Here is a 19,712-nt window from a genome sequence, read left to right as displayed (position 1 = left end):
TAGTACGTGTAAGAGAGTTTGTATGTTTTGGCCTATGGGGCCTCTCATAGTAAAGTGTGCAAGAATGTTGCACCTTCGTTTTGCTAATGACACAAATATATTTTGTTCTGGGAATTATATAAATAATTCTATTGCAATGTCCATTGAATAGTTAAATTATTGTGAGTTGCTTTGGCTTATAAACTCAAGTGGAAATTTAAAACAAGTATATAATAAAACAAAAACTTTGTAAAATTACTGGACTTTAAATAAAGTAAAAAGAAAAACATCTTAGAGTTAATTAATTCATTGTTCCATTTCTGACTTATTGTATGGAGTCGTCGGGCAACAAGTGTAAAACATCAAACCTCTGTTTATGATACAAAAGAAAGCTGAGAATTTTACATAAAGTGAATGTTTATTTGTTTAAGGGATTTTGTCAACCTATGAAAATATAGATGGTTTATGTAATTTCAGAAACTCACCCAGGAGTAAATAATGGTTCAGTCTTCAATGAGCTCAGACTATTAAAGGCTGATATTTTGGCTTGACATGCCATGTATTGCCAAAATGTGGACACACACACACACAAAAAAAAAAAACATTCCTGCTTCCACCATACTCATCCTTCACCTCCACTTTAAACCCAGCCTGCAGAAGGCCACCTCATTACAATCGTTCTAACATGTTCTGGAGGGAGTAAACAAGAGGGAGCGATAACTACCCGGTCCTTGCCACAGCACAGTATTTGTTGTTACACCCAGTTGAAACTGGATCACCTACAGATGCACATCTACTGCTGGGTGGAGAAGAGAAGTTCAGTGTTAGAAACTGCGACTGGAGACACAGCAGAGGCCTGGCTGAATTAAAAGTACATGGAAAATGTCAAAACCAACAAAAACATGAAAAAAAAGGATAAATCTAATATAGAATTTAGATCTACAGCAAGATGTTACCAAGCCAAAAATCACACCACACGCTAGAATTGTAGGCGTTTTCCTCGTAACGATCTCCAACAGAATATATTACATCTCTTTCAAAGGTCTTCTGTTCCTCCAGGGACAAATCCTTTGGAAGAAACAGGAACAGATTCCCACCTCCTGTCACCAATAATGGATTATGCTCTGTTTGTAAAGGTTGGGCTCCAGATAGTTTGTGTTCTTTTCCTAAAAGCTGCAATGACCTCTGAAAAAACTAGATTAACAAAATAAGCAATACTTAATTTCTCATTATCAATGTATTCTTTCCTAATTAGCGTGGCAGAAAACCTATTTTTCTTTTTTCTAATCGTCCATCTACCCATTTGGAAGTTATATTTCTTTTTAAATCGCTGCACCTTCTTTTTGTTTCGCGTGTCTTTAAAATGTTTAACCATGTTATGTAGTACTTTATATGAGTTGCTTGTAAAGACGAGAAATGATGTATAAAGCGGAGATGACGATGAGCAGCTACATCAGCTGGTATTTCAGCGCCCTTCCAGTTTTCACCATCACTACAGATCATAATGAAGCCCAGTTCCTTCTCGGCCATACTGGAATGAGTCCAAACATTTTGCATTCTTGACCAAAACAGCTTAAAATCTGCAGGTGATTTATCTTGTCTTGCTTTCATCATTTTCTGCTAAGTGCCGTTATCCATCTTTATTCATGCAACGTGTTTAAATTTAGATATGATGTTCTGAGGTCACATATGACACAACAGGCTTGTGTTGAACTCTCCTCCATCATGCTGTGACCTGCAGAGCTGTGCAGTAAATCAGTTCTGTCAGCCAGCCAGCTATTAGAAGCTAAGGTTGGGGAACTTTGGTCAGGCTTTTTTTTTTTTTTTTTTTTTTTTTACAGTAGTGTTCAGGAGCAGAAAATAAACCTCAGTAATCGATCTGGTGTTTTTTTTTGTTGTTGTTTTTGTCCATCTTTCTTGCAGTCTCAGCAGAAGTGCATTGTGATATTTGCCTTGGTGTGCTGCTTCGCTGTGCTTATGGCGTTGATTTTCTCGGCAGTGGATATTTGGGGAGAAGATGAAGAAACGGAGGAAGAGTGTTCCAGTAACTGCAGGTGAGATCTGCTGAAGCAGAGGTTTCTTGTGACGCTTCTGTTCCGATACCTGAAGCCAGTGATCAGTTGGTGGAGCTGCCAAAAAAAAAAAACGGTACATAAATATAAATAAGTATTGATTTAAACCAATTTTTGGTTCAGATCCTGGCCCGGGGTCTTTCTGCATGGACTTTGCATTTTCTCAGGACTGCTAGGTTACTTGGTCTGTCCTTAGCTGTGAGTGTATGTGCATTGTTGTAGTGAACCCATATGTTGCTGGCCACCATTTTCAAAGAATTAGTAAAAATAAACATCATCTTTACAAAATGACCAATTTATCGATCAAATAAACTGTATAATAGAGCATTTTTCCACAGAATCAAGTTTAACACTAAGTGATTACAGAGGTTAAACGCAGAAATATGGACATTAGTTTTGCTAATTCACAGATGGTCAGTTTAAACATAAATAAAAAATACTTGGCGATATCACAGACCAATAGCGTCACAGTCCTGATGAAGCTGATCACTGTGAATTTCACACCCTTCATCCCAATGCACACGTGGTATTCAAACTGGAACTTTACTTTACAAGAGCAGGGATCTGCTTCACTTCCTCAGTTTTAGACCTGCTTAATAACACGCATTTTTCTGTAGATCGACATAAATGGCAAGATAATAAACTCGGCAGCCAGGGTTGTATTTCGAAATGTTTCTGTTGCCATTTTCCTCTAAAACAACAACAAAAAAATATTTACTAAAACCCAGAAGGTTGCATAAAAACTATCACGACGGTGTTTGACACAAACATTTTTCACATTAAAATCTGACAGTCACTGTTGTATAAATGATAAATATCGTCTACCAACCATAAAACTCCTCTCTCTCTCTTTCTCTCTCTCTTTCTCTCTCTCTCTCTCTGATGAAACCTTGAGGAACATTAAGTTCAGAGCAATCGATAATGACTGACAAGATGCTGGGGCTTTGGAAGACGGATGAAGCAATTCTTGTTTCTGGTCTGAAACAAATTGTTTACTCAAACTCAATTATCTTGCTTAGGCTCAACTCCAGACTGAAAGGCAAAATTAAATCTCCCTCCTAAGTGGGCGATTATAGGTCATTGACTAAATCTTTTGCTGTGAAATAATCTAAGAAAGTCTCTTGTGCTGAGCTTGAGTTTACTGTCTATGTAAGAATAATAAAACAGAAGGAATCCTGAACTATGTTTGGTTTACAGGCATCACTGCTACAATGATCACATGACGCTTTAGTGAGTGCAGTTTATTTTGTAGTCGGTGAAAAAATGTTACAGCAGGGAGCTCTCCGATGTAGCACAACACTAAAATGTGTCAAAAGCATTTTATTATTCAGAAACAGAGTCACTGAAAAATGTCAACGGTCAATCAGATGTCTGTCATCTCTACCTGAATGCCAAAAGTGAAGACTGTACTATGTCTTCACTTTTGAGTGTCAACTGTGTGCAGTTGCTTTTTGGATTGGAAACAAAAAAATTCTGTCTAGTTTCATTTTCTCATTAATTGGCCATGTGGTAGATACTTCAGCCTTCCTCTAATCTGCTCTAAAAGTTTAAAAAAAAAAACTTTTGAAAAAATTATACAGTCCATGTAAAATGTAAGAATATGAATCCCGGGAAGGGCAGTCTAAAAACTACCGCAGTACGTCCTGGTGGTCCCGAGTGAAAGCGGCTAATCAGCAGGTGTTGAGCTGAAACAGCAGATTTTATTTTCTCCTCCTACACTTCCTGCTGGTTCTCCACCATTAGACCCTCAGCGTTCAATTTAGCATCCCGCCTCAGATTGCTTCTCCCTCTCTCTCTCTCTCTCCTTCATCACTCATGTCTGTGGCCATCGATTCTCTCTTTCTTCTTCTTCTCTTCCTCAAATCAACCATTAACATCCTTTCAGGGAACTCAACCAGGCATCCTTCTCCCCCCCACACTTGAGGCTGAAAGCAAAATCCCAACTTGTGAAGCTGAATGAAGTTTTCTTGTCCACTGAAGCATCCCCTTGGGTCACGCTGAGAGATACGAATGAGGTTGAAGAAGGGTGAGCCAGATGGAGGGAGACGAGGCTGGTGAATAGATTCATCAGCTTTTATTGGCTCGCTGTCAGGGATGACGGGGGTCTCGTTCGTTCAAGAGCACTCAAAGGAAGTTCCAGAAATCCGCGTGTAACACTTCCACGTGTGCCCTGCTACTCGTATGGTTAATGATAATGTTTGCAGTGCAACTGAAACAGAGAACTAAGAGGCATTGAATGAATAATTACAAAAAGCTTTTTGATGAAGGGACACAGGCTAGCAGTGAAGCTCTTCATTAAAGCAAACGTGTAGCTCAACTGAATGATTAACTTAATTTCCTCTGAATAATCTAAAAACGGCAGACCTTCGACTCTTGCTTTGTTCCTGCTAATGTACTTTCGTCATCGAAAAAGCTTTCTGAAGCCTCACAACCAATGACTCAGGAGTTACTGTGATGTTATAATTGTGTTTCCTATGCAGATTTTCTTTGTGCTCTGTTGTGATGGCGTGGTGAGATGAGTTACCAGCTGTGTCCCAAGAGAAAGAGACCGGAGCTTTATTGTTCCCCATTCTGCTTCCGTGGGCCTTCGGCGGAGTAAAATTACACAATTTCATCAGAACTTTGTTCATTCAATAATAAATTCAGTTAAATTCAGTTTTATTTATGTAGCGCCAATTTATAACAAATGTCGTCCTGAGGCTCTTTAGAAAAAATAGATTATTTAAATTGAGTCATGCATGCATTCAATTAATCCTACTTATCAAACAGTAAAGTCAATTAATTACTCAAAGTAGTTTAAAAAGTGAAGGAAAATTAACCTAATTAATTTCTTAAAGGGACAGTATTATGTAAAATTGAATTTTTTAAATTTTATATGATGCTATAGTGTTATTCCCTCATTAAAAACATACCTTTCATCCATGTTTGATAAATCATTTAATCTCCATGGCAACCATTCAGCTGTGCCAAATGCCTGGCTGGACCTAGCTCCACCTTCGAGACGCAGCTCCTCCTCAGACCTGCAGTTTCTAAGCTTCCAAACTTCTGCCTCCCAGAGCAGCCCTCCCCTGTGGCGCCCCCAATCAATTCCTTCAGACTAGCCAGCAAGAATTAGCAAACACCTGGTGGAACTGTGTATGAGCTGAGCTCATTATATGAGCCACTACTTCTCAATGCAACTCTGGTGAAAACATTGTTAAAGGGTTGACAAAGGAGCCATGTTATGATGACTTCTTTAAGATTCAGAAAGAGCAGTTTTTAAAGAGACAGGGACCCAATTTCTAGGTGTTATAAACAGTATATTTATGACAATTGAAAGTAACATAGTTTCTTGATTGTGCTACAAAATGGCACAGTGCGACTCGAAAACACAATACTGCCCCTTTAAGCTTTTAAATTGATGAAAATAAAGTGAAAGTAACTGATTTCACTCTAGGCCGAAATTCTTGACCCAAAGTTTGCCTAACTTCTGCCCCAATAGCACAAACCCAACCTTACGTAACAAAACCCAGGTGAACAGGTTTGCCCTGCATCCATAACTCCAATTAACATTGATATAAATGTCATTAATTACTTATACTCCTCATTTTGGTTTTCTGCAAAACAGATGTAGTGTTGGTATTTCTATTAATTTGTTCAAAATGTGTAAAATATTTCACTATCAGCAAAAATGTAAGAGCAAAAATGGTCCAACACACACACACACACACACACACACACACACACACACACACACACACACACACACACACACAAAATCATGCAAGCTTGTCGAGGCTTTTAGCATCAAATAAAGAACACCCGTTGAATGGAATGTTTTTCCCCTGTGGTATTTTCCTTCCTGGTAAAACTAAATTGAACACCTTGTGTGAAGCAGGATGGAGGCAGCTGTGAAGCCTGCGTGTTAATGTTCTCGCTGCTGCACACAGAGAGCTCAGGGCGGCTCGAGAGAGGGCAGAAAATTTACATCCGATGTCAAGAGCAGACTCGGCCACGCTGTGATTTCCAGCAGGATCCCAGGTTGTTAGTGTGAGAGTGCTCCAGTAGTCGAAGGCAAGCACATGGCCCAAATTTATACCGCATGTTTACACTCACTACTGATTTTTATGTTGAGTGCTACATGTTTGATATGGAAACATATCTGCTCTGACAGCTGTGTGATATTGTGAAATGTATCATTTAAAGAATTTTTTTTTTTTTTTTTTTCCATTCAGTCACATTCTCGCTCTCTTCCTGTTTGACCGTTTCTACACACAAATGCAGCATGAAGTTTACCCAACTGCTTTGTTTGCTGCTGGGGCTGAATGGCACCCATGACTGCACAGACGGGTTACAGAGGAAGGGAACCAGCCACAGACAGCGCGGGCCACATAAATCAATGAATCTTCTGCAGGGATAAACAACCACTGCCTCCCTGCTTTGTCTGATTTTTATACAGAGCCCTGTCTGGGTGTTTGAGCCAGTCACAATCACTATTCATCATACCTCGAAGCCATTAGAGAAGACTCAGTGCATTTTGTTTCTCAATAGGATTACGCCTTCCTCTACTTGCTCTCCATCCATCCTTGTTTTCTATCATTGCGGGGCAGAAACTGTAGCTGCCCAAGCTTGTTTGCGTGTTCACAATCTGAGGTACGGGTTGCTAGAAAATACTTTTCGTTTCATGTACTTTAGAGTTAAAGAAATCAAACCTTACAGAATCTATTGGCCAGTTTTACACTGACGCCATTTCTTCACTGAACTTATTGACCGCCATTTCCATAAGGACATTAGGGGTGATATTATTATTAAACAGTGTGTGAGTCAAACAGTTTGACCCTTGGCCAGCTTCCACAGACTGACTCGGCTCTACTTTAGCCAGGAATACATTCGGGAGAAGGAGAGCTGGCAACTGGCCTCTCAGTTTGATTCCACTACATTATCACCTAAAACACATTTTCTGACCATAATGTCCTTGAGTCGTGTTCTGGCTATGTGGACACAGAGATGCCACTTCTTGTCTGGTACAGTTACTGGTTCTGGCAGGTTCATCCACCAAATAAAGTCAGGGCTCAAAAAAAGAGGATCAAAATGTCATAGGAGCAGGCATGCAATTAATCTAAAGAAACAGAAACCCAAACCCAAGGAGCAAATAAACCCACTGAACCAAGTTAGACTATCTACAAACGAACCCAACCAAACCCTAGCAGCAAATGAACAAAGTCAGCTAAATCGTCCAGACCTTTAATTGCCGCTATCCACAAAGAGCTTACCGACTAAGAGAAATGCATCTTGAACATTTGTCTATCATGATAAAATACATTTACTGAAGCCAAACAAGCAAGCAATCCCTCCATGGCTAAAGTGTGCTCTCCTTCACTAACTGCTGGATATGTTCAAATCTAATCAGTATCAATGGATCAACAGATCATCCAACAATATGTCAAGAAGAATAACAAAATAAAACTCAGCAGCATAAAAATCGTACAAATAGCAAGCGGGCATACCAACAGGAAAGGATGAAAGTGAGAATAACATAGATAACATGGAAAAAATGAACTAAATGACTATAAATAGCCCATGTGTGTACAGTGGGATACAGAATTACACCAAATATTGATGCTGTTTGTGTGAGTTTGGAAAGAATCCAGTTCTCAAATCTAATTTGGCTGCGTGCAATAAATTTGTGACAGTACCCTGGCTCAGTAGAGAGCCCTCTGCTGATTTAGGCTGTAATATTGTGACACATTGTCAGGATATTGGCAGCATCATTTTGTAGTTAACCAAATTAACCTTTGAGTCATACAGACAGCCAAACCATCCATGCCCCGATTATTTATTTGATGAGATTTAAAAACTTTAATGAGAAGCAACTGCAAATCAATCTCCATTAAATTACGCTTTTTTTTTTTTTAGTTCCGGCCAAATGTCACCGAAATCGTTTCCTTGTCAGAAGTGGTTATGAAAGAGTCTCGGAAAACATTTTATCCAGTTGCTTGATCAACCAAGAAGCAGCGAAGATTGCAGTAAAGTTGTTCACCCACACAAAACAGTTGCTTGCTTGTCTATTTTTTACTCTCTCTAAAGATTTGGCTGGCCAAAGTTGTTGTTTAATCCCGTCGTTAATTCAGCATCTGTTTCTGAATAGTGCTGAGCTTGAAAATGGCAACAGAAATAGGTTTTGCAAACTTCCTTTTCTTGTTGATTTAATTTCAAAGAACTTTGTGAAATATAGGAAAAATTCTTGATTTTTCTAAATGATGCGTTTATGAAAGTTCCAAACACTAAGGCTTAAACGGCAACCATGGAGTCCATTTTTCCCCATCATTTAACATTAATATTTAAGCTAGTGTTTATCATATAGTCCACTACATTCGTGCAGAGAATCTAACGGAGCATGTCGGCCTATTTCATACAATCTACTGAACCAAACTTGCAGCTGTGTATATTTCCTCAACGTGCACATGACTGCTGTTCTTCTCCGAACAGCTGATGATTGTTCTGAAATAGATGTTCAGCGGATCGATCCAAAATATCGATTGAATCAATACTAAGACTTAGAGTATCGGATCAAAACTAGCATGGTAAGATCGATACTTTAGTTTCAGATTTCCTCGTGAAATTTTATTTCATTTTTCTATTGTAGTTTCTCAAATCTACCTCAAAAAAGATTTTGTTTTGATTTGCTCTCAGATCATTTTTCCTGCACTTTATCTAGGAAAAATGAACAAAATATGTGTTATTTTTCTATTGCTTCTGTTAGTCATGCTGACATTTTGTAGACACTTATAAATTTTGTCTGAAGTCTGCCCTAAGGTTATGGGGAAAAACCCCCCCACAAAAACACCCAAAGGTAACGATATATGAAACTTACTTTGTAAATAAAAAGTATCAGTATATTGGTATTGGCAATACTCTGCTCACATCTGCTTTAAAATATATCATGTGGTAGAAAACACAGACAGACCAAAATAAATTCCCTAATGTTAACATGAAGTGAGCAGCAGAAATGCAGCAAGCAAGCATATCACACCCCAAATGAAGTAATGAAGCTGGCATTGCTCTCATCTCATCAGTCCACTGCTGTTCCCGGTATTTGCTAGAGGCAATCTTGTGCAAAATTTAATAATGTTTAACGGAATCTGGGGGCATGTGTGTGTGTGTATGGAAAAATTTGATTTCACTCATTAAGCAAATGATCCAGAGATGAAGGAAGAAGAAGGCTGTTAACTAATTTGCCTTGTGGTTGAAGGTAAAAAAAAAAAAAAGAAAAAAAAATCTTATTTCATTAGCAGTGTGTATAATTCTGCCATGAAGGTATAACGGGTAATTACATTTTGAAAGACTGTGGACCTCATTAATTCTGTCTGAAATTGACACACTGTAATAAACACCCGGACTCGGTCAGTCAAGCAGGGAAACGAGGAGAAATTCGGCTCCTCACATCAGGGGAACAGAAGGGACGACCGTCAGCCATGAATCAGAGCCGATGACTAAAGACAAGTTAAGGACACGAAGATCCACAGAGCCAACACCTATTACACATGAAAATGAACTAATATCCCACACTTGCAGTGAAACTAAGCGAAAGAAAAAAAAGACATATATGAAGCAAATCTGAGCCTGATGCTGTTCATACGTAAGGCAGTTTTGCTTATACCATCTTTCTCCACAGCATCGTGCTTGTGGAGAACATCCCAGCGGACATGTGGTTCTCGGACGACAGCGCCTTCCACCTACCTCTCTCCACAGGGCTCAACAGCTTACTGGACAAAGCTCGAGTTGATGTAGAGATCGTTTCCCCCGTGTGGCTCCTCAGTCCCTTCGATTACGAGTCCAACTTCTACTCTGCTGCCGTTCAGGTGAAACAACACAAGCTGTCAGACACTTTACACCGCACAGGTTGCGATGTTCATTGATACATATACTGTCTGTTTTATATTCCCCTGCTCATGTTTCAGTTGTTGGTTTCAGTGCAACAGCAAAGGCCTCAAAAGCAAAAAAAAAAAACAAAAAAAAAAACCCAACAATTTTTTCTGGCTACTTTTTTTTTTTTTACATTAACAATTGTATTCTTGCCAGACGTAACTGAAATGTAGCCAATAAAAGATGCTGAATTAATTACTGATTTTGAATTTTAAACAGCAAGATGATAGCTTTGTGTTTTGAAAGCTTCTTAGTGAGCGTTATCTTTCAGTGCAAAATAAAGCTTCGCCACTAGAGAGAGATCGTTTCACTGCCGTTCTCAAAGTGATCCGTCGCCTTGTTGGATAAATGTGATCCATCGCATCGTTCTTTGTGTGCCGTCGGTGCACTCTTTGTAGTTTTAAAATAGACTTTTTGCTTGGCAAGTGCATCCACAACACTAATAACCATGACTATCACTGGGAGCAGAAATCAAAACCAACATCACAGACACTGTAGCTCTCTACATGGGATAAACAGCATTAATAACATAAGTTTAGGAAGTGAACCGTCTTATTAGAACACTAATAAGACAGTATTGGGTTGTTTCAGGGCAGGGCTCTGCTATCCAGGCTGCAGGGACTGAAAGACAAAGGAATCCAGCTGAAGATCTCCACAGGAGACTTCGACTCAGCAGAGCTGAAGACGCTCGCAGACAATCACGGTCAGCTCTACCCTTCTGCTTTCTACGCTTCACCTGCTTTTAGCTAAACACACGACATGTTGCGTCTACATGTTTAATCTGTCAGTAATTAAATATGCGCGTGTTTCTCAGTTAGTCTCTTGCTTTGTTGTTCATGTCATAAACAACCTGCTTCTGTCTTTTATTGGCTTCAACGTGTACTTTCATTTCTTCTTTTTTTTTTTTTCCCCTCCCAATTTTGCAGACGCTGAGGTTCACGAGGTGAACATGACAGCCCTAACCAAAGGCTTCCTCAAGTCATCTTTCTGGGTCGTCGACAGGAAGCATTTCTACATCGGCAGCGCCAGCATGGACTGGAGATCTCTGACCACCGTAATGTAGACCCACCTCAAAGTACATCATGAACAAAAGCGGAAAGTGTGGAGGGAAATGATCATAATATTGCAGAAAAGGAGGCAAAGCAAGTGTGTGTTAAGCATCATTTATTCAGGAGGTGATTCAACGTAGTTTAATAAAACAAAAGAAAAGAAAAGAAAATGTCATAATAAATAAATAGCTACAGATCTTTTCAATAAGTTAGAATATCATTGAAACTCCATGCATTTCTGGAACTTTATCCACAAAGTGAAGTGTGTGAGGTTCGGACCCGAAAGCAGAGAGGTGAGGCAGCACTTAGTTTGACGATTTAATGAGTATAAAGAGCAAGTGCGCAGTCCAGGCAGCACAAGTGAGCGAAGTAACAAGAACTTTAGCACTGGCAGTGAAACAACAAAACGTAAGACAGCAAAGACAAGGATCAGACAGGGAAGACTATCAAGGGCAGACTAGATGACACAGGAACTAAACTGACACACAGAAAAACCAAATCCTCACAGATTAGTATTTTCCAGCCTTTTTCTTCCTATTAATTATGATGATTTTCTGTTTATAGTACAGAAAATATTACACTTTTGTATTGGAATATACAATAAAACATTTATAATAGAGAAATATGGGTTTGCTGAAAAGTACCAGCTGAAAGGTAGTTATTTTTTGACGGTAATTTTAATCTGATAAATGAGCTTTATGAGAAAGTGAATACAACTGTAGTTGATGTTGGTTGTGTGTCTAATTGTGTTCTACTTGTTCCGCAGAGGAAGGAGCTCGGTGTGGTGGTGTACGACTGCAAACCTCTGGCTTTGGACCTGCACAAGATTTTCAGCCTCTACTGGGGGCTTCAGCATAAAACCTTCATCCCCACCTTTTGGTCCAAGCGTCTGTTTCCCTTCTTTAGCAAAGAGAAACCTGGAAGTCTCTTGGTTAACCAAACAAAAGTTGAAACCTACATCTCCGTAAGTTACAGAGTATCAGTTTTTTTTGTGTGTTTTTTTTTTTATTAGCTTCACTGAGACGACAAAACACAATTTTGATAATGATAAAGGGCATGAAATTAATCGACTCCAGTTTATTTTAGCAAGCAGAGACGCACAACAGAGTCACGCCAATTTGACTTGAGTCACAAACTTTGTGACGATAAAAAGACTCGGAGCGTAACTTGAATTTTAAAGCCAGTGATTTGAGAAGTCTCTTAGGCTTGAGGCTTTTCACTGGATAATAATTGACATGTCAGAGTTCAACCAAAGTGTCACTTTTGCATTTGTCAAATGAGATGAATGTAACATTTAATTTATGTTTTAGCAAAATTAATTATCCAGAATCCTCAAGTCATAACATAATGGGAAATTTGCCAAAGAGAAGCAAATGTGGGATTTAAGTTGATGTAAAGAGACACCTGTCATTTTCATTTCACAATAATTAATTAATTTGTGATAGTCTATTGCATAAAATCTCAATTAAATACATTGGCTTTTGTGGTTGTAACCTGAGTATGTGTTCAATATATTCAGCAAAAGAATAACTTTACAACAGAATCTAAATTTGAAGGATTACAACCACATATACGATTCGGTATTTTCTTTCCCCCACGTTATAAATAGGCCGGCACTGATGTAAATTTCAGACTAAAGTGGTCTTTGTTCATTAGCATTATATTAGAAGCATTACCCTTCAAAGGATTTCTGCTCATCATCAAGATCCTTGTTCTAGTCTCTCCGGTAATAAACTATTTACACAACGCTCTGATGTCATCTTCAGAGTACAGCACGCAGTCAGCAGTTGCGTATTCCCAGTCCAGCAGTCGTAACGCAACCTAACTGTATTTGCACTCTGCTTCTTCTCTGTTGACAGAGCTCGCCACATGTTTTCATCACCAAGGATCGCAGCAGCGATCTGGAAGCAATCTCCGCAGTCATCCAGCAGGCCCGCCATTTCATTTACATCTCCACTATTGACTATCTGCCCCTCCTCCTCGACATGCAACGGTTAGAGCCTGTCTGCCACTCCACGCTGTTTTTGGCAAGGATTGACCATTAATAACTTGAATGCATTGCTTTGACCTGTAAGTGATTTATCATTCTCTGCGTTTCTCTGTGTGTCTGTCTGGCTCCATGCCTGTGGATTCCTTTGCATCGGTGCCAAGGTACTGGTCTCGTATCGACGGCCTTTTAAGAGAGGCGCTGATCTTGAGGAAGGTCCACATCCGTCTGCTGATAAGTTGCTGGGAAGAAACTCATCCTCTTACTTTTAACTTCATCTGGTCCCTGAAGAGCCTTTGCATGGAGCAGGCCAACTGTTCCCTGGAAGCTGTGAGTGCAACACCACTCTGTACTATTTTCAGCTCCTGTATATGCGCTGTACGCTCACTCTATAATTGTGTGCCTCTGTTTGTGTGTGTAGAAGTTCTTCAAAGTGCAGAGGGACAGCGATCTCAGTGGAATGAATCACAATAGATTTATGGTTACAGACAGAGCCGTTTATATAGGTGAGCTCATCTGCAGAGTTATTACTGTTACAACTTCTCTCGTACCGCATGAGACAACAGAATCTGTAAGCATCTTTATCTAAAGCACTTTACGATTCATTTTTATCAAGATCTATATTTTTGTTATAAACTTTTGTAAATCCCCAAACTCCAAAGCGCCAAAGGTCCTCTCCCAATCATCTGGGAGAATGTCTTTTTCTTCTGGGAGCATATCTATTGTTGTTTTTGACTTAGCGTACCATGCTGCCCTGTGTTGCTCACCTCCAGATGCTGAATGCCTGAAATTCACAAAGTGCAACTGACAGCATGGCCTATGTTCTATTTAATGCGGCTAATTATTATCAGGTCATTTGGGCTCTTATAGAGTATTGAAATTTCATTCCCATATTATCAGCTGAAACTGAAGTGAAAAATTTAACAAGACCCTGATGTCACTGAAAGGTCAAAGTCACAGCAGAACACTGTGAATTTGACACCACTGCTCTCAAAAAGCATGAGTTTGCTTTTTAAACACAAGCATACATGACATGAAAGGCAGTTTTGGATATTATCTTTCTTAGTGCCTTTGTGAATGCTTACAGCTATCTTCCAACAGATATGCCACATAAGATTGGTTATGTTTTTAAGTAACCATTTATTGAAACTGTTGGATGTCTGAAGTGACTAACATAAATGCAGTGGTCATCACAACCACAATATTGTTTATTATCTGACTCAATTGTTCTGAGTAAGGATTGTGGGTAAGCGTTTGCCTTTGTGCAGTCAACCAGCCAAATGATTGTGGATTTTTTTTTTTCTCCAAACAGATTGTCACTCCTCTTGACTTTTGGTTCAGTCGAATGAAACCGAGATGTTACATATAATCCTGTTCAGTGCACTGTTGGACATGTGGAGTTTGGTTTCCAATTAAAATGCATGCTAAAGAAGTCTGCTTAAATGCAACAACAGTCCATAAAGCCCTCAATAAATCATCAGTACATAAAACTGTATCAATATTTGCATCTTATTGCAATATCATCCTTCTTCTTTCTCTGCTCTGTTTCCTGACAGGCAACCTTGACTGGGTGGGGAAAGAGTTCAACTATAACGCAGGAGCAGGCCTTGTGATCAGTCATCCAGAAAATGTGGCAGAGAGGAACTCCACAGTGGTGGAGCAGCTACAGGCTGTTTTCAAGCGGGACTGGTTTTCACGTTACGCCAACACGATACAGACTAATAAAATCCCGGTTTGCAGCAAGCAACAGATCAACAAGTCGGTGCTTTTTAAATCCGGCCACAGAAACTATGTGGCCTTGCCAAGTCAACAGGACTTCGGACCTGCACCACTGAGAAACCATCCAAAAGCTGATCGACCCACACCGGACAAAATAGCACACCATGAAGACAGGCTGAAAAAAATCAGCTCGCAAAGCTTGGCCAACGAACAGGCCCCAGTTATGAACAACCACCAAGAGAGGGCTGGAATCAAAATGAGTGACCTCGATAACGAGCGTGCACACATAAAAGATTGGAAGTTTAACATTTCAGAGGATCCACCCAGCCGGTGGGCCGAAAGCAGCGGCTTCAGAGAGATCTCCAACGGATCTCTGTGACGTGTAAAGTGCGATTCTGTTACTGAACTTTTGTAGCATTTTAATATTGACATTTCTGAATAAAATATTTAAGCATAGTCTGGTTGGCAAGTATTCACACAAGGAAAAACCCAGGATGTCACAAAGGACATGGGCTGGATTCAACAGAGACAAAAAACAAACATACCTGCTACATATTTAACCAATTCTCAGTCAAAGGATGTATGTGAAGTTAAACCGATTGCCTGAATATGTACTATAAGAGGATTTTGGCAGTCATACCTTAGCGCCCTTTAAAAGGGAGTTAAAAACACCTGCATGCCTATGCAGAGACAGGAAGAGGTGCAGAATGTGCAGCTATCACAGCTATATCTATTTGGTAGCTCTTCAAAATAGATCAACTTTATAATAATTGCCTTTTTTGTAAATAGTTTTGTTAATACCAAGTAACACTTTTAACGAGAACACATTTCTATTTAAAATAAAAAATAAAAAATTGTTCCATTTACGGGGCTGCACAGTGGCGCAGTTGGTAGAGCTGTTGCCGTGCAGCAAGAAGGTTCTGGGTTCGATTCCCGGCCCCGGTCTTTCTGCATGGAGTTTGCATGTTCTCCCTGTGCATGCGTGGGTTTTCTCCGGGTACTCCGGTTTCCTCCCACAGTCCAAAAAACATGACTGTTAGGTTAATTGGTCTGTCTAAAATTGCCCCTAGGTGTGAGTGTGTGTGTGCGCATGGTTGTGTGTCTCTGTGTTGCCCTGCGACAGACTGGCGACCTGTCCAGGGTGACCCCACCTCTCGCCCGGAACGTTAGCTGGAGATAGGCACCAGCACCCCTCCCAACCCCACTGAGGGACAAGGGTGTTCAGAAAATGGATGGATGGATGGATGGATGTTCCGTTTACAGGAAAAGGACACTAATGTGGCTCTGCCCAGACAATGCTTTTAGTCCTCTTAATGGAAATAACTCCTGAAACTGATTTTGAATACTGACCCAAAGCAGAGGAACTGGAGCGCTAAAGGCTCTTTACAAATTAATATCCATCATGGTTTTGTTGGTTACAAGTTGCTGGAAACCATGTAAGATTGGGTGCGTCAAAGTGAATTATTTTACTGACACCAAAACAGATTTAAATTATATAAGCATTTTCTTGTTGCGTTGCTGCTACTGAAACACTTTCGTTACTTCCCTCCTCCCCCACACGGAGATACAGTTTGGTATTTCTTGTTGTGGACGATGGGCTTTTACTTTGAAGGGCTCCCGACAAGCAAAAGTTACTCTTCTTGTATTCCTATATCCCAGCCAAGCAGGAGGAACAGTGCATTTATATTGACTCTTTCCAAACACAGCACTGTAACCAGGGTGCCCACAAAAAAAAAAAAAAAAAAAAAAAGCAGGGGGACGACACTTGGATCTCTGCTGTACATTAAATCAATGCAATGAATTTTTAACCAAGCTGACAGCTGAAGTAGCTGTTGTGGACCCTCAAGGACATGATGGACTGTAACGTCATCCCTGAACCTTACCTGCCTTCCTTTTAACGTAGTCAGAGCTATGCTGTAGATTGTTAGGAAAGAAATACCACTTAGCACTTGACTGAAAGCTAGTAGCAAATTTCATTTTTGCATTTTGAATGTTAGCATGTAGCCTGTGTTTACACAAACCTCTAGCCACGTTTTTTTGTGGTTAAGAACTATATCTAAGGTTCTTTTTTTTTTCTTACTCTAAAAGCCATTAATCAAGCAAACAGGAAGGCATTATCAGCTGAAACTGCAGTTAGATGTTTGGGCGTCTTGTCTTGATTTCAGCTAAAATGAATACATCTGTAATAAACGTCTTGTCTGTTAGCACCATGGAAAATACCAGTAAAAATTAAATTAAGCACAAACGCAAAGAAGTTTGGTGTAAAAAGAAACAGCGGTCCACAATGCCTTCCAAAAGTAATCACGCGTGTGCAAATGTCCAAGGGGGTGTCAATACTTTTGCAAGACGCTGTATGAAGCTTATATCTGGGTCAACTGCACTTTACTCTTTGCTGCGGTGACTTTTATTTGTTTATTTTGTGTTTCTTTTGCCTACGCATTTTTGGACCAAACCGTTTCTAATCAAACAATTAATCAGTAGCTCAATCAATCATGCAATAATATAACTTTTGAAGAAGAGAAATCAAGGGAATGTTTTGTAACCTCCACCTTACACTGACAGAGAAAACATCTAATGCCAAATCACTGATCTCAGTGGAAGATCAAACAATCATGTGCCAAAATAAAATAAATAAATAAAATAATGCTTGACATGAATATCTTCTGCCACCTGGTGGACGATATGAAAAAAAGTAAACTTTCTATATGTAAGACAAAATATTTGTCAAGTATAGGCATTTCATATTGTTTCACAAGATTCACAATAGCTGCTATATAAGTCACTAAAACCCCTTTAATAAACAGCACTGACATGGTTTTCAGTTCATTACAGGGCTAATGCATGTGATTTCACATACAACGTACAAACTGTAATGTCAGATTTCAGCAGAAGGTTGGTCTGAAAGTGGTCTGACACCTGTCGTTTCATGTTATTAGATTTTAACAGATGTAAATTTTTAAAAAGTCACTTTACACCAACGATATGCTTAATTCTAACATGTGTATGTACTTTCTATTTTGTTTAATGCACTCTGCAACCACAATCTCACATTGGAGGTATATCTGGAATGCCATTGATAACATTGCGATTATCAGCTGATTGTGACATGTCTTGGTAAAAAAAAAAAAAAAATGCTGCTAACATACTCTGCCCATGTCTTTGTGTGAAATAATACCTGCCTGTATGTTTCCCTCTTAGCAGGGGCTATATGCATGACACTGGAGTTTGTGTTTACTTGGAAAAAGTGACATTGAAGATGTCACTTGTCAAGGTTTGAAACCACAAACATATTTGCAAGAGCCTTCCTGACAAATGAAAGAAGGCCTGTTTCTGTATTACTTGCTAGGGATTATTTTGACTGATAAGATCTGAGGATTTTTTTTTGTGTGTGAAACGTCTTGGATTTAAACTATCTTTATGATGTCAGGTGGTACAAAGGTGTTTGTGGAGCCACAAATTTCAGCAGAATGGACTTTCATTTTAAAGCTAAAGATTCTCAAAGTCACCTACATTTATTCTGTTGTACTGGCATGACATTCTGCATGCACTGCCTTTATGAACTTTGCACAGTAAGCTATGAGCCTTCATAAAATTAAGTTAAAAGGGAACTCTTATATACCTTTAAAGACATGAATAGAATGTATATTTATGGAATATTATTGTAATGCACACTTCTGCTTACCGGATTGCTTAGTTTTTAGTCTTAATAAAAAAATAAGTACCCTATTATTGTTTGCGACTTTTATGTTTCCCAGCATTTATTTGTCTACAGGAACATCAGTTCTGAAAATTATTGCATAAGGGTTCATTCCTACAAAAGCTGATAAATATATTTTGAGTTTGAAACATATGCATCCGACCGATACAATATATTATCAGAAAACATACAAGGTCCCATTTTTTTCTAGTAAGCCCTCCAACTTTTACAAAAACTAAGACAAACAATGCCCAACCCGCCAATACCACTCACCAATACCAATATATGTATTGGTGAAAAGTAACCAAATACGACTTAAAATAAAGATGAGAAAACTGATGTTTGATACATAAATTCTCCACGATATAAACAGTTTGGCTTCTGTTAGTTCTGTCAAAATGCAAGAAAGAGCGAATTCCCCTTATAGCAGCAAAAACAGCAACTTCATACCTGTTGGGGAAAATGTACTACATTTGCTTTGCATTGTCTCCACATGATGACAATGATATAGTAGGATCCAATTCAATTCTGGACTAATATGGGTTGTTGCTATGTTGTTTTACAGTGTTTTAAGATCTTTTTCAGTGTGCCCTTTTTTTACTTTGAGCCCCCGCCCCTCCAAAGGACCCTGCACGGCCCTACATGTGCTGTGCAGTTCGGTGTGTTTTGGTTCCGTTTGCAGCAAAACAGGACAACTCGCACACCAAGTCATCAGTAGAGCAGGTGTTTAAATCAGCTAATCAACCACCGCTGTGTTCAGGCGAAAATATATTAATAATAACAATATAGACATCGAGCCTGACAACATAACATAACAAACTGGATGTCCTGTTTTGGTGTTTTTGCGTACTTTTTTGTGTGGGAAATGTTGGTTTTTTGGTGTTGATTCTCCTGATAGGGCTGAATGCATCTCTGCTTTATCTGCTCATTGAGATGTTGTCTGTCGGTTGCCATGGTAACAGGTGTAATGCTGACAAAGAGTGAGAGAAAGCAGAATAGAAGTGGTTTTGTCTAGTTTTGTTTGAATTCGAATTTCTTGCATCTTCACAGAACTAGCAGAAACCGGTGCGTTCACACTGCAGCCTGAAGTGACTTGAAATCGGAATTGAGTCACTTCAGGCTGCAGTGTGAACGCACCGGTTTCTGCTAGTTCTGTGAAGATGCAAGAAATTCGAATTCAAACAAAACTAGACAAAACCACTTCTATTCTGCTTTCTCTCACTCTTTGTCAGCATTACACCTGTTACCATGGCAACCGACAGACAACATCTCAATGAGCAGATAAAGCAGAGATGCATTCAGCC

At 39.4% G+C, this 19,712-nt stretch overlaps 1 protein-coding gene across 4 annotated transcripts in view; it reads left to right on the top strand.

Annotated features, from left to right (window-relative positions):
- LOC106959951 (inactive phospholipase D5-like) overlaps nucleotides 1-15,544 on the top strand; it is a 70,880-nt gene extending 55,336 nt beyond the window's left edge. For 2 of the 4 annotated variants that reach the window (XM_015052828.1, XM_015052829.1), the window contains exons 2-10: nucleotides 1,903-2,033; nucleotides 9,706-9,892; nucleotides 10,548-10,659; nucleotides 10,883-11,010; nucleotides 11,772-11,969; nucleotides 12,865-12,998; nucleotides 13,157-13,322; nucleotides 13,414-13,498; nucleotides 14,549-15,544. In XM_015052828.1, coding sequence (XP_014908314.1) covers nucleotides 1,903-2,033; nucleotides 9,706-9,892; nucleotides 10,548-10,659; nucleotides 10,883-11,010; nucleotides 11,772-11,969; nucleotides 12,865-12,998; nucleotides 13,157-13,322; nucleotides 13,414-13,498; nucleotides 14,549-15,090 — 1,683 coding nt within the window. In that variant the 3' untranslated portion in view covers nucleotides 15,091-15,544. Of the gene's footprint in view, nucleotides 1-1,902; nucleotides 2,034-3,865; nucleotides 4,078-9,705; nucleotides 9,893-10,547; nucleotides 10,660-10,882; nucleotides 11,011-11,771; nucleotides 11,970-12,864; nucleotides 12,999-13,156; nucleotides 13,323-13,413; nucleotides 13,499-14,548 lie in introns of those variants that run through there. The other 2 variants (XM_015052831.1, XM_015052830.1) reach the window with 2 other exon arrangements.
- Nucleotides 15,545-19,712: the final 4,168 nt, after the last annotated feature.

Source organism: Poecilia latipinna, unplaced genomic scaffold, assembly GCF_001443285.1.
Source record: "Poecilia latipinna isolate Pla-1442-1.1 unplaced genomic scaffold, P_latipinna-1.0 Scaffold1137, whole genome shotgun sequence".
In the NCBI taxonomy this organism is placed as follows: Eukaryota; Metazoa; Chordata; class Actinopteri; order Cyprinodontiformes; family Poeciliidae; genus Poecilia; species Poecilia latipinna.
Note: the sequence above shows the minus strand (reverse complement) of the source record. Positions and strands in the feature narration are given on the sequence as shown.